The sequence below is a fragment of the Theropithecus gelada genome, chromosome 20, assembly GCF_003255815.1.
Source record: "Theropithecus gelada isolate Dixy chromosome 20, Tgel_1.0, whole genome shotgun sequence".
NCBI lineage: Eukaryota > Metazoa > Chordata > Mammalia > Primates > Cercopithecidae > Theropithecus > Theropithecus gelada.
This window is the reverse complement of record NC_037688.1, coordinates 53856247-53868667: the sequence shown is the minus strand read 5'-3', so window position 1 is coordinate 53868667 and position 12421 is coordinate 53856247. Positions and strand designations below refer to the sequence as shown.

At 50.6% G+C, this 12421-nt stretch overlaps 1 protein-coding gene across 2 annotated transcripts in view; it reads left to right on the top strand.

The window, feature by feature from the left end:
* Positions 1-3762: 3762 nt before the first annotated feature.
* Positions 3763-12421, top strand: part of ITGAD (integrin subunit alpha D) — a 32380-nt gene continuing 23721 nt past the window's right edge. For both annotated transcript variants that reach the window (XM_025370332.1, XM_025370331.1), the window contains exons 1-6: positions 3763-3836; positions 4677-4782; positions 7787-7890; positions 8017-8087; positions 8207-8321; positions 11912-12042. In XM_025370332.1, coding sequence (XP_025226117.1) covers positions 3806-3836; positions 4677-4782; positions 7787-7890; positions 8017-8087; positions 8207-8321; positions 11912-12042 — 558 coding nt within the window. In that variant the 5' untranslated portion in view covers positions 3763-3805. The remainder of the gene's footprint in view (positions 3837-4676; positions 4783-7786; positions 7891-8016; positions 8088-8206; positions 8322-11911; positions 12043-12421) is intronic.

Here is a 12421-nt window from a genome sequence, read left to right as displayed (position 1 = left end):
TCAGCCTGAGCAACATAGTGAGACTCCATCTGTAGAAAACAAACAAACAAACAAACAACAACAAAAAAAAACAGAGGTGGGAGGATCACTTGAGGCCAGGAGTTCGAGGCCGCAGTGAGCTATGGTCATGTCACTGCCCTCTAGCTTGGGCAACAGTGCGAGACTCTGAGACAACAAAAATTAATTCTACTTTAACTGTCAGTTTCATGATATCTTTCCATCAAGAAAAACCTTTTCTATCTGATGAACTATTGGCTAGGTTTTCTTTTTCTCTGCTTTAGACTAATTCATTTAATTACTTTCATTTGTAAACTCTACCCTTCTTATCAACTTTGTATTTTAGATGTGTCTATTGGCAGCCTGGCTTCCCTCAGCGATCATTGTGATGATGAAAGTAGATGAAGAGGTAAAATTCAATGCAAATATTCCAGGGTATCTAATCCATACCCCAAACGGAAAAGGGGAGAATTGGAAGCAGGCAACTTGAATACATTACTATGGATGTATTTTTCTCATGCAGGGGGGAAAAAGTGATTTGGAGAGAGAGAAATATGAATGCATGTGAAGAATAAAGCCAAATTTCCCGGGAGGAGGGGAAGACCAGGAGAAACACAACCAAAATCCTGGCTGTGGCCTCTAAGGCATGGGGACATGGAGTTGTGCTCTCCAGCAGACACAGTTCATTCTGGAGAAAGGCTGCAAAAATATTCTCCTTCACACTGATTTGAAAACAATTACATACATTTGTTGTTTTCTTATTTATCTAAGTGTAACTTTTAAAAACGTACTGAGAGAAGACGGGCACGGTGTCTCACTCCTGTAATCCAGTACTTTGGGAGGTCAAGGCAGGTGGATCACGTATGGTCAGGAGTTCGAGACCAGCCTGGCCAATATGGCAAAACCCCGTCTCTATTAAAAATACAAAAATTAGCTGGGCGTGGTGGTGTGTGCCTGTAATCCCAGCTACTCCACAGGCTGAGACAGGAGAATCGCTTGAACCCGGGAGGCGGAGGTTGCAGTGAAACGAGATTGCGCTACTGCTCTCCAGCCTGGGTGATAGAGCAGGATTCCATCTCAAAATAAAAATTAATTAATTAATTAAAAATTTACTGAGAGCTGGTGGTCCTTTTAAGGGTGGAGCTGCCATCAAGTCCCCGGAGGATGCACTGAATTTGGGGGCATCACCTTTAGCTGCTGTGGACCCCGAGCCTTGGCAGCTCCCGCTCCAGGCCTGGGAGGAAGATGATTTCCTGGCAGCGTGCGGTGATTGTGAGCATTTGACTATCTTACTGCAGTTTTCCCTTATCACTGCTCTCCAAAAATGAGTGGAAAACAAAAAATTTTGCTGAGACAAGCGATAATATGAGTTAGGCAAAGTTGGAGAATTTTACAGTTGCTGATATCAGCAAATTGTGAGTTTCAAACACTGCTTACAGAAGGAAGCCCAAAATTAAAGGGGATATAGAAACGTGTAAAAGATGAGATGCAGTGAAGATAGAGAAAATGAATAGATCTTTAAATTTTTGAATTATGAAGAATCATCAACAAATTATTTTGTGGTTCCAAATACAGGGAGAAGTTCACAGATCCACAGAACTGATGACGGGGTACTGCTGGCTACAAACCCCTCAGCACAAGAGGGAGAAAGTTGCTGCTCCACTTTGCCTTGGCAGTCTTTGTAAGGCAGTAGATAAGTCAGTCTCGAAGTTAGCAATCGCATCCCTCGGCCTGGTTTCCCGCAAGGGCATCATTAATGCATCACAATTAATTTATTCTGTCCATTAAATGTCAGCTCTCAAGTAAATTGATGTAAAATTTTTTTACAGAAAACTATTTTGTATTATTTGCACTTGATGTTTAGTTACATTTTAAATATTTTGTTTGTCTCAATTTTTTTTTTTTTTTTTTTTTTTGAGACGGAGTCTCGCTCTGTCGCCCAGACTGGAGTGCAGTGGCCGGATCTCAGCTCACTGCAAGCTTCGCCTCCCGGGTTTACGCTATTCTCCTGCCTCAGCCTCCCGAGTAGCTGGGACTACAGGCGCCAGCCACCTCGCCCGGCTAGTTTTTTGTATTTTTTAGTAGAGACGGGGTTTCACCGTGTTAGCCAGGATGGTCTCGATCTCCTGACCTCGTGATCCGCCCGTCTTGGCCTCCCAAAGTGCTAGGATTACAGGCTTGAGCCACCGCGCCCGGCTTGTTTTGTTTTCGAGACAGAGTCTTGCTCTGTCACCCAGGCTGGAGTGCAATGGTGCAATCTCGTCTCACTGCAACCTCCACCTCCTGGGTTCAAGCGATTCTCCTGCCTCAGCCTCCCGAGTAGCTGGGATTACAGGTGCGCACCACCGCGCCCAGCTAATTTTTGTATTTTTAGTAGAGACAGGATTTCACCATATTGGCCAGAGCTGGTCTCAAACTCCTGACCTCAGATGATCCATCCACTTCGGCCTCCCAAAGTGCTGGGATTACAGGTGTGAGCCACCGTGCCTGGCCTATTCCTAGCCTTTTATATATAGAACTTTTTTTCACATTTTAAAGGAACATTTATGTTTAATCATGGAATATTTCAAACATACAGAAAATCACAGAAAATAAATAACAACCACTCATTTATCTTCTCCCCAACCCCATGTATAAATGTTAAAATACTATGTCAAATGCTAAATTTAACACATGCTAAAGGCTCCTGGCTGGATGTGGTGGCTCACACCTGTAATCCCAGTACTTTGGGAGGAGGAGTGAGGAGGACCGCTTGAGTCCAAGAGCTCAAGATCAGCATGGGCAACATAGTGAGATCTCATCTCTACAAAAAACAAAAAAAGCTAGCTGGGCATGGTGGTGTGCATCTGTAATCCCATGACTGGGAGGCTGAGGTGGGAGAATTGCTTGAGTCTGGGAATTTGAGGCTGCAGTGAGCCCTGATCATGCCACCGCATTCCAGCGTGGGCGACACAGCAAAACTTGTCACAAAAAAAAAAAAGTTTCCTCTCTGCCCCACCGTAGGCGACTACTCTTCTGGTCTCCATCTTCGTAGATGAATTTTGCCCATTCTCTAACTCGTATATGAAAGGAACCAGACATTAGGCATTCTGTTGTCTGGTTTCTTTCACTTAAGATAAAATTGAGTTAACCTGTGTTGTTGTACAGAACTGTAGTTTGTTTTTGTTATTTATTTATTTGTTGTAAAGACAGGGTCTGGCTGTGTTGCCCAGGCTGGTCTCGAACTGTTGGACTCAAGCAATCCACCTGCCTTGGCCTCACCAAAGCTCCGGGACCGCAGGCATGAGCGGCGGCATCTGGTCTGTAGTTTGATCTTGTTTTTTGCTGAGTAGTAGCCCATGGCATGACCTTGTTATTTTGGGTGTCCATTCTCTGGATGGGTTCTGCTTTGTGAAACCACACCCTGGCCTAGCTCCCCTTCTCCCTGCCTCTCTCCAGGCTCACATCCACACGCCGAGGCCTCCACCGCCGTTCTGCTTCCTGCCCTTCCACTCCTGTGGGACGTCAGAGAGCTATGGGGCTCCCTGGATACCAACTGGCTCCTGAGGCCTGGAGGCGGGTGGTCTTCTGGGAGAAGGAAGTCCCTTGCAGGTGGTGGAGGGGGACAGGATGAGGGTTTTTCCCCAGGGTGTCGTTGGCCCCTGCCCCCACTTCTGTTCCTTAACTAACCAGGGCCCTCCTACCCACTGTGCCCCTCCTCCTGCCACGTGGAGGCCCTGAATCATTATTTCAACTAACCCCTGGGAGGGTGAGCACCTTCTGTGCTGTGTCCCCAACCTTTCACTTCCCCTCGACGTGCTGCTCAGGGATGACCTTCGGCACCGTGCTTCTTCTGAGTGGTGAGTGGGGCCAGGGGGCTGGGGAGAAGCTTGGAGGGATTCTGAGGGGACTCCATCTGGGAGGGCAGGCTGGGGGCTGGTGGAAGGCGCCCACCACTCTCATGAGGAGCTGAGGCAGGGGAGTGCTTCGTGTGCGAGTGGCCCAGAGTCCGGAGAGTGTGACCTGAACGAAGAGGGGCTCAGGGGCTGTGCTCACGTGGCGACTAAGCTACCTCTTCAGCCGACTATGTTGTCCCAGGCTTCCCCGCTCCCGCTGATGGGGTCCCTGGTGTGGGCGAGAGAGGTCTCCCCAGCCTTCCCCGGGAATGGAAGGCCACAGAAGCCACCAGGGAGAGGGAAAGGTTGGACATCCTCTCCCTGGGCCTGTTTCCCCCAAGTCCTGACTGCATGTAGGGAAGAGTCCCCCTGCTGAAAACTGCATCAGAGCCATATTCACGTGCCATCAAAAATCAGGCTTGGCCAGGTGCGCTGGCTCATGCCTATAATCCCAGCACTTTGGGAGGCACTTTGGGAGGGAGATGGGCAGATCCCCTGAGGTCAGGAGTTTGTGACCAGCCTGGCCAACATGGTGAAACCCCGTCTTTACCAAAAATACGAAAATTAGCGGGGCATGGCGGCATGCACTTGTAATCCCAGCTACTTGGGAAGCTGAGGCAGGAGAATAGCTTGAACCCAGGATGGAGGTTGCAGTGAGCCGAGATTGTGCCACTGCACTCCAGCCTGGGCAACAGAGCGAGACTCCATCTCAAAAAAAAAAAAAAAAAAAAGAGGCTGGGAGGTCCGAGGGATTGGGGCTTCTTTAACTCTCACTCCCTCCCACCCCCACCAAATATTCCTCAGTCCTGGCTTCTTTTCATGGATTCAACCTGGATGTGGAGGAGCCCACCATCTTCCAGGAGGATGCAGGCGGCTTTGGGCAGAGCGTGGTGCAGTTTGGTGGATCTCGGTAGGCCGCACTCACCCTCCTTCCCCAACCTCCACTGCATCATGTCCTGTGGATGGGTACACACGGGTTACCCCAGGGAGGCGTCCTGGAGGAAGGGCAGCAGGGGTAAGACATCTTTCCTTGGCTCCTTGGAGGCCCTGATACCAGCATGTATTATTCTCAATCCCAAGAAGGGCCACAAAACTCTAGACAAGACCCCACCTTATCTCAGGAGGGAGGCCTTGAACCTGCCTTCCAGGCAGGGCCCACTTCTTGGGGGCCAGTGCAGTCACACAGGGCCCACACTCATTAAGTTTGGAGTTTAATGTTCTGCCCTTAACCTCTTGAAATTCCTGATGATTTTTATTTTTATTTTTACTCCAGTTCTGTTGCCCAAGCTGGAGTGCAGTGGTGCAATCACAGCTTACTGCAGCCTCAAACTCCCGGGCAAAGGGATCCTCTCACCTCAGCCTCCTGAATAGCTGTGACCACAGGTGCATGCCATCATGCCTGTTTTTTGTTTTGTTTTGTTTTGTTTTGCTTTTTATAGAGACAGAGTCTTGCTATGTTGTCCAGACAGGCTGAACTCCTGGGCTCAAGCAGTCCTCCTGCCTTGGCCTCCCAAAGTGCTGGGATTACAGGTGTGAGCCACTCTGCCTTGCCAATTCTTGATTTTATCTGTGCATTTGTGTTTTGTAAGTAAAGAATGATGGCAGGGCTGGGCACCATGACTCACGCCTATAATCCCAACATTTTGGGAGGCCGAGGCAGGCACATCATCTGAGGTCAGGAGTTTGAGACCAATTTGGCCAACACAGCAAAACCCCGTCTCCACTAAAAATGCAAAAAAAAAAAAAAAAAAAAAAAAAAAATTAGCTGGGCATGGTGGCAGGCACCTGTAATCCCAGATACTTAGGAGGCTGAGACAGGAGAATCGCTTGAACCTGGGAGGTGGAGGTTGCAGTGAGCCGAGATCGCGCCACTTTACTCCAGTCTGGGTGACAGAGTGAGACTCCGTCAAAATAAAAAAAAGAATTATGGGAGAAGGGAGACGCACTGGGGGTTTGGAGCCTTAGCTCAGCAGCAGCCCCACCTCCCACCACCTCCTAGGGAAGGGGTATCAGCTGCTGGCTCCCCCACCCACATGGGAGCAATGACCACTGTCACCTTCCACCCCTGGCATGAGCTGAGTAAAGTCAGTTAGGTGCGCTCACCTGGGAGTACCCTGAGGGAGTGGGACACTGCCTAGCAAATCAAAAAACCCCAGGAGAGGTTGAGGGAGAGAGCAGAAGAAAGGTAAGAGCCCCTCAAGCCCAAGAGACCCCACATGTTTCTTTCGAATTGGGACCCACAAATGATGAGCCAACCCCCGCTTCGAGGAGCTCACATTCTCCTGCCCCAGAGAGTTCCAGTCACAGTGTGACACAGGCGTCACCAAGGTCTGGGGGGCGCAGACAGGGAGACAGCAGACCCAGGGGGGCTCCATGGAGGAAGTGGTGCTGGCAGTGAGCCCCAGTGGACAGGAAGGCTCAGTTGGTCACAAGGAGCTGTGAGAGGTCACCGGGCTCTAGCCGCACATCCCTCTCCCTTCCTCATGTGACCGGCAGTCTGGGGGGATGGAAGCAAGTGCCAGGCACCAGGGTTTTGTTTTTATTTATTGCGAAATGTGGCCAACTGAAGTGCACGAATCCGAAAGACCCAATTTGATGAGGGATACACATGTTTGTGCCTGGGTGAGCCCCACCTAGGTCAGCTGCTCCTGTGTAAAATCCCACAGGCACAGGGCTGCCATGGACCCCTTCTCATTACCCAACAAACCCAGAGAACCAGTGGTCAGACTTCTGTCACCATCAGTTTTTAGGCCACATTTTAAAAAAAGAATACATTGGCTGAGTGTGGTGGCTCATGCCTATAATCCTAGCACTTTGGGAGGCTGAAGTGGGTGGATCACCTAAGGTCAAGAGTTCAACACCAGCCTGACCAATATGGTGAAACCCCGTCTCTACTGAAAAATACAAAAATTAGCCTGGTGTGATGCCTGTAATCCCAGTTAGCTGGGTGACTGAAACAGGAGATTCGCTTGAACCTGGAAGGTGGAGGTTGCAATGAGCCGAGATCACGCCATTGTACTCCAGCCTGGGCGACAGAGTGAAACTCCGTCTCAAAAAACATGTGGGTTGATGGGCTACACTAAAGGTTTGCTCATCGTTTGTATCAGCAGGTTCCAAACTGCTGCCTCTCTAGCCAATGCTCAGATTTTCATCACAAAGCCTTAGGCATCCCCTGAATCATGACGCACAGGGATTGTAGCTTTCTGTAAAGGAGCGGCACCTAGAAGGAGCCCTCACATGGCCATTTAATGAAACTTTGCTTGGCGCATTAACATACACCAGTATTTGTCTGTTTTTCTCACCGGGGTGAGGAGATTGTGGGTAGTGAGAAAACATTTCCGAAATTAAAAAACTTTCCCACTCAAGGATTTTTGCAAATAAACCATGGACTCTACATAACTCTAGATATAGTTATGGATCCTAGTACACTGCTTTACCAATTGAAATTGCTTATATAATATTTAAATTGGTCCAGTGAATTACAGAATCAACTATTTGTTTTGAAAGCACATGTCTTCAGGAAATCGTTCCAATTAACTTGAGATGATCTTATTTCTTGGGTGATTCAAAATAATGGCAACTCAGAAACGCAATGTACTTACCCATGATTGGGAAATGCCATTTTGGTCTTTAAATAGTTTTCTTTTTGGTGAATGTTAAAAAAAATTTCTAAACATAAATACACACATACGTACGTATGCACACTCAAAACCAAATAAACCCCAGCGTGACCCCTGGGCATCTGTGGGTTATACTCGGGCCCTGATTTCTGAATATTCTGCCAAATGGCAAATGCCAGGAGATTTCCCTCACGAAGTCTCACTTCCCCATGGAGGGACACTTCCTCGCCCCCAGTGCCTGCTGCTCCCACCACTCCTGTGGCTACAGTGACATGGCCACGGTTGTGTCTCCAGACTCGTGGTGGCAGCACCCCTGGAGGTGGTGGCGGCCAACCAGACGGGACGGCTGTATGACTGCACAGCTGCCACCGGCGTGTGCCAGCCCATCCCGCTGCACAGTGAGTGACCACCTGGGAATCGGGCCCCTCAACCCTCCTGGGGTGCCCCCGCTTAGCTTCCAGTCCAGACCCTCCCCGCAAATAAGTGTGTGCTGTGAGTGAGACCCCACGTGTCTGCCCTCGCAGTCCACCCCGAGGCTGTGAACATGTCCTTGGGCCTGACCCTAGCAGCCTCCACCAATCGCTCCTGGCTTCTGGTGAGTGAGTGCTTTGGGCCACGGTGGCGGGGAGGGGGGTTGTAGGGGAGGAGGCTGGGGCTGGGGGTGAAGGAGGAGGGGGTGCTAGGGGCTCCTGGCTCACAGGTTCCTGCCTCCAGGCCTGTGGCCCGACCCTGCACAGAGTCTGTGGGGAGAACTCGTACTCAAAGGGTTCCTGCCTCCTGCTGGGCTCGCACTGGGAGATCATCCAGACAGTCCCCAACGCCCTGCCAGGTAGGTTCCCGGCAGGTCACGGTTCCCTGTGGAGCACATGCTGGCACTGAGGGTGAGCAGGCATGAGGCCTGTGTTTGGGCTCATGTGCCCTCCCTGGAGGGCCAAATGTGGCTAGGACAGAAGCCAGGAGGGGAGGGCGGCTCAGGCAGGAGCCCTGCTGCTCCAGGGTAGAAGTTCTTTGTAGGGTTTTTCTTTACAATTTTTTTCTTTATAAGACAGGGTCCCCGCCGGGCACGGTGGCTTAGGCCTGTAATCCCAGCACTTTATGAGGCTGAGGTGGGAGGATCACCTGAGGTCAGCAGTTCGAGACCAACCTGGCCAATGTGGTGAAACCCCTCTACTAAAAATACAAAAAAAAAAAAAAAAAGTCGGATGTGGTGTGCACCTGTAATCCCAGCCATTCGGGAGACTGAGGCAGGAGAATCACTTGAACCCAGGAGGCAGAGGTTGCAGTGAGCCGAGATTGTGCCATTGCACTCCAGCCTGGGTGACAAGAGCAAAACTCCATCTCAAAAAAACAAAAAACAGAGTCTCTGTCAGGCTGCATGCACCACCACACCCTGTTAATTTTTTTGAGACAGAGTCTTGCTGTGTCACCCAGGCTGGAGTGCAGTGGTGCAATCATAGCTCACTGCAGCCTCGAACTCCTGGGCTCAAGTGATCCTCCTCCCTTAGCCTACCGAGTAGTTGGGACTGCAGGTACATATGCATCACACCTGGCTAATTTTAAAACATTGTGTTTTTGTAGAGATGGGAGTCTTGCTATGTTGCCCAGGCTGATCTTGAACTCCTGGGCTCAAATAATCCTCTGCCACAGACTCTCAAAGTGTTGGGATGACAGGCATGAGTCCTCATGCCCGGTTTGAGGAGTGAAAGTTCTAATGGGGGCAGAGAGAAAGTTCTGATTCAGACCAGAGAGGCCATGACCACAGGCATGCTGGGCCTTTAGACAAAGGTAGAGCAGCAGCAGAAACATTCCCAGAGCACATGGTGAGGGTGGAGTGTATGGAGGGGACTGAGGGAAGGCGGAAGGGACATCCAGGGCTTTTGGGGGGGATCGTGCCCAGCCTGAGATGTCTGTGAAGCCAGGTTAGGGAGGTGGCACTTAAAAACAAGGGGTAAATGTCTTCTCACAGCCGTCTCTGGAACTCATGAGGTGGGGTGCCTGATGCAAATGGGACTGGAGCATAAACCTGGTGCAGGCAAGGAGGGTGTGGGTCCAAGTGGAAGGGACCAGGGTCCACTGAACATCACCTGTGTGCCAGGCAGTGCTGAGTACCTGGTAGGAATCACCTTATTGCATCTTCACAACATGCTGGGTGGTGGGCAGGCCCGTTCCCATTTTACAGATGAGAAAACCAAGGTTCAGATAGCTAAGTTCCCATCAATAGAAAGAGGCAGAGCCCAGAGCTTGAGCCATCCTTGCCTGATTGGTGGGGTCATTTTTCAAAAGGATATGTCCAGGCTTCTGCTAGTGGAAGCCCAGGGGATACAATAAAAAGACCAAGAAAACAGAAGAGACATTGTGAGAGGATTTGCCACAGACCTGGCTTGAGAGAGGATGAGAGGGTGGTTTCTTGATGCAGCTGAAAAAACAAGCACCAGTGTAAGACATTGGCTGCCCAGATGTGGGCAAAAAAGGGGAGCTCCTGGGGAATCCGCAACCTGCCCCATGGATATCAAGATTTGCTGGTGATTGAAGAAGCAGGAAGGGAGGTGACCTTCTGTTTCTCCCCAGCACCCTTGAAGCACCAAGTGGTTGAGCAGGTGGGGTGGGGGAGAGGAAAGAGGAAAAGGCATTTTTTTCTGCAGTGGTGGGCGCGGGGCAGAAACCACAGCCCTGCGGTGTGGGCCTCACACCTTAGTGCTCTGATGGCCTGATCTCCCACCGCCCTGTGGGCAGCACAGGATGTGGCTGCTGGTGGAGATACCAACTGGGCCCTGAACACAGGCCACACCCCCCATGAGCCTGGGGACAGCATGAAAATTCTTGTTTGTTTATGTGCATATGATGTGTCCTCACGATTGCAGAGCGAACTCTACAGACTCTGAGGTCACTTGGGAATGTTCCTTTTTTTTTTTTTTTTTTTTTTTTGCAACAAAGTCTTACTCTGTCCCCTAGGCTGGAGTGCAATGGCACAATCTCGGCTCACTGCAGCCTCTGCCTCCCGGGTTCAAGTGATTCTCCTGCCTCAGCCTCCCAAATAGGTAGGATTACAGGCACCCGCCACCATGCCTGGCTAATTTTTTTGTATTTTTAGTAGAGATGGGGTTTCACCATGTTGGCCAGGCTGGTTTCGAACTCCTGGCCTCAAGTAATCCACCCACCTCAGCGTCCCAAAGTGCTAGGATTACAGGGTGAGCCACCACGCCCAACTGGGAATGTTCTTGGGTGCCACTTCCATGGGAGCGTGAAGGGTGGATGCAATGCAATCATAACAGAGGCCCAAGGCCAGCACAGGAGTGCTTGTCTGTCATCCCAGCGCTTTGGGAGGCCGAGGTGGGTGGATCATTAGAGCCCAGGAGTTTGAGATCAGCCTGGGCAACATGATGAAACTCCGTCTCTACAAAAATATACAAAAATTAGCCAGGCAAGGCGGTGCACGCCTGTAGTACCAGCTACTCAGGAGGCTGAGGTGGGAGAATTGCCTGAGCCTGGGGAGGTCGAGGCTGCACTGACCTGTGATCACACCACTATACTCCAGCCTGGGTGACAGTGAGACTCTGCCTCAAAAAAACAAAAAATGAGAAAACCAGAGGCCTCAGCCAATGCCTGGGGGGCTCAGAGTGCAGCTGGCCCTTCAGACAGTGAACCAGTCATTGGTAAAGGCTACCTCCAGGTGCAGGAGGTGTCCCCGTGGGCAAGAGCTCCCCTCTGCCTAGCATGATTCCTGGGAAGGGACTCAGCTCAGAGCCAACTCCACATAGCTGGAAATGAGGACCTCTGATGTGACCGGGGATTAGGGCTGGGTCTGGGGTGGATCCCTGCCCCACCCCCACAGCAGCCCTACAGGCATATCCTACAGGCCTCGAAGGTGCCTGGCACATGGTGAGAATTGTGCCAGTGGTTGACCCTGGCGGAGGGCCAGGACTTGTCTCCAGCATCCATGTGTGTGTTGCTTTATCCTTGCAGTAATCCCACATGGCAGCCACTGCTATTACCTTCATTTTACAGAAAGGGACACTGAAGTCCAGAGAAGTTAAGTAATGTGCCTGAATTCACCAATTAGCACATGGCTGAGCTAGGGTTTAGCCCAGGCACACTGGCTCCAGAACACGCACCCTGAACCACTTTGCTAGACATTCACCCGTGATGCTTGTGGCACCCCTAGCATCTGTATTTGATGAATATTTGTTGATTAAATGAATGAGGAGCCCACCTGGGCCCTGGGTTCTCATCTCCCTCTTTCCAGGCCATGTGGGAGGGAGGGAGCAGGGGGCTGGGGTGGCAGATTGGGGTCTCCTCCAAGGAGGGGTTGGAAACCAGGTGGGGATGCCAAGAACAGCTCCCAGGTTCTGTTGAGCAGGAGCTGCAGGACAGGGCTGGGCCCCCACAGTGCGTCTCCAATTCCTCCCCATTCCCCCACAGAGTGTCCACATCAAGAGATGGACATCGTCTTCCTGATCGATGGCTCTGGAAGCATTAACCAAAATGACTTTAACCAGATGAAGGGCTTTGTCCAAGCTGTCATGGACCAGTTTGCGGGCACTGACACCCTGGTGAAGACTGGGCACCTGGGGCTGGGGGTTGGGGGACGGGGGAGGCTGGCCTGGGAGAGGCATCCTGGGAGGGGGTGGGGCCAGGCCAGTGGAGCCGTATGCCATGGGGCTGGAGTGGAGGATGAAGCTATGGTCCCAGCGCAGGCCCAACTTGAGCCCTGACCTAGGAGGCGACACCCCTTGGCATTTAATATATATCCAAAAGCTACAGGAAATACAATGTTTCTGCTGTTTAAAAACATTGAAAGTGTTTAAAAAATAATTTTGCTATGAAATTTGACTGACTATAACTCAGTCAACTGATTGATGATTTATTGTATTTTCTATGTAACTAATGATATATTTTTATTATTTTATTTTCCAATAACTAGTGTCTGTG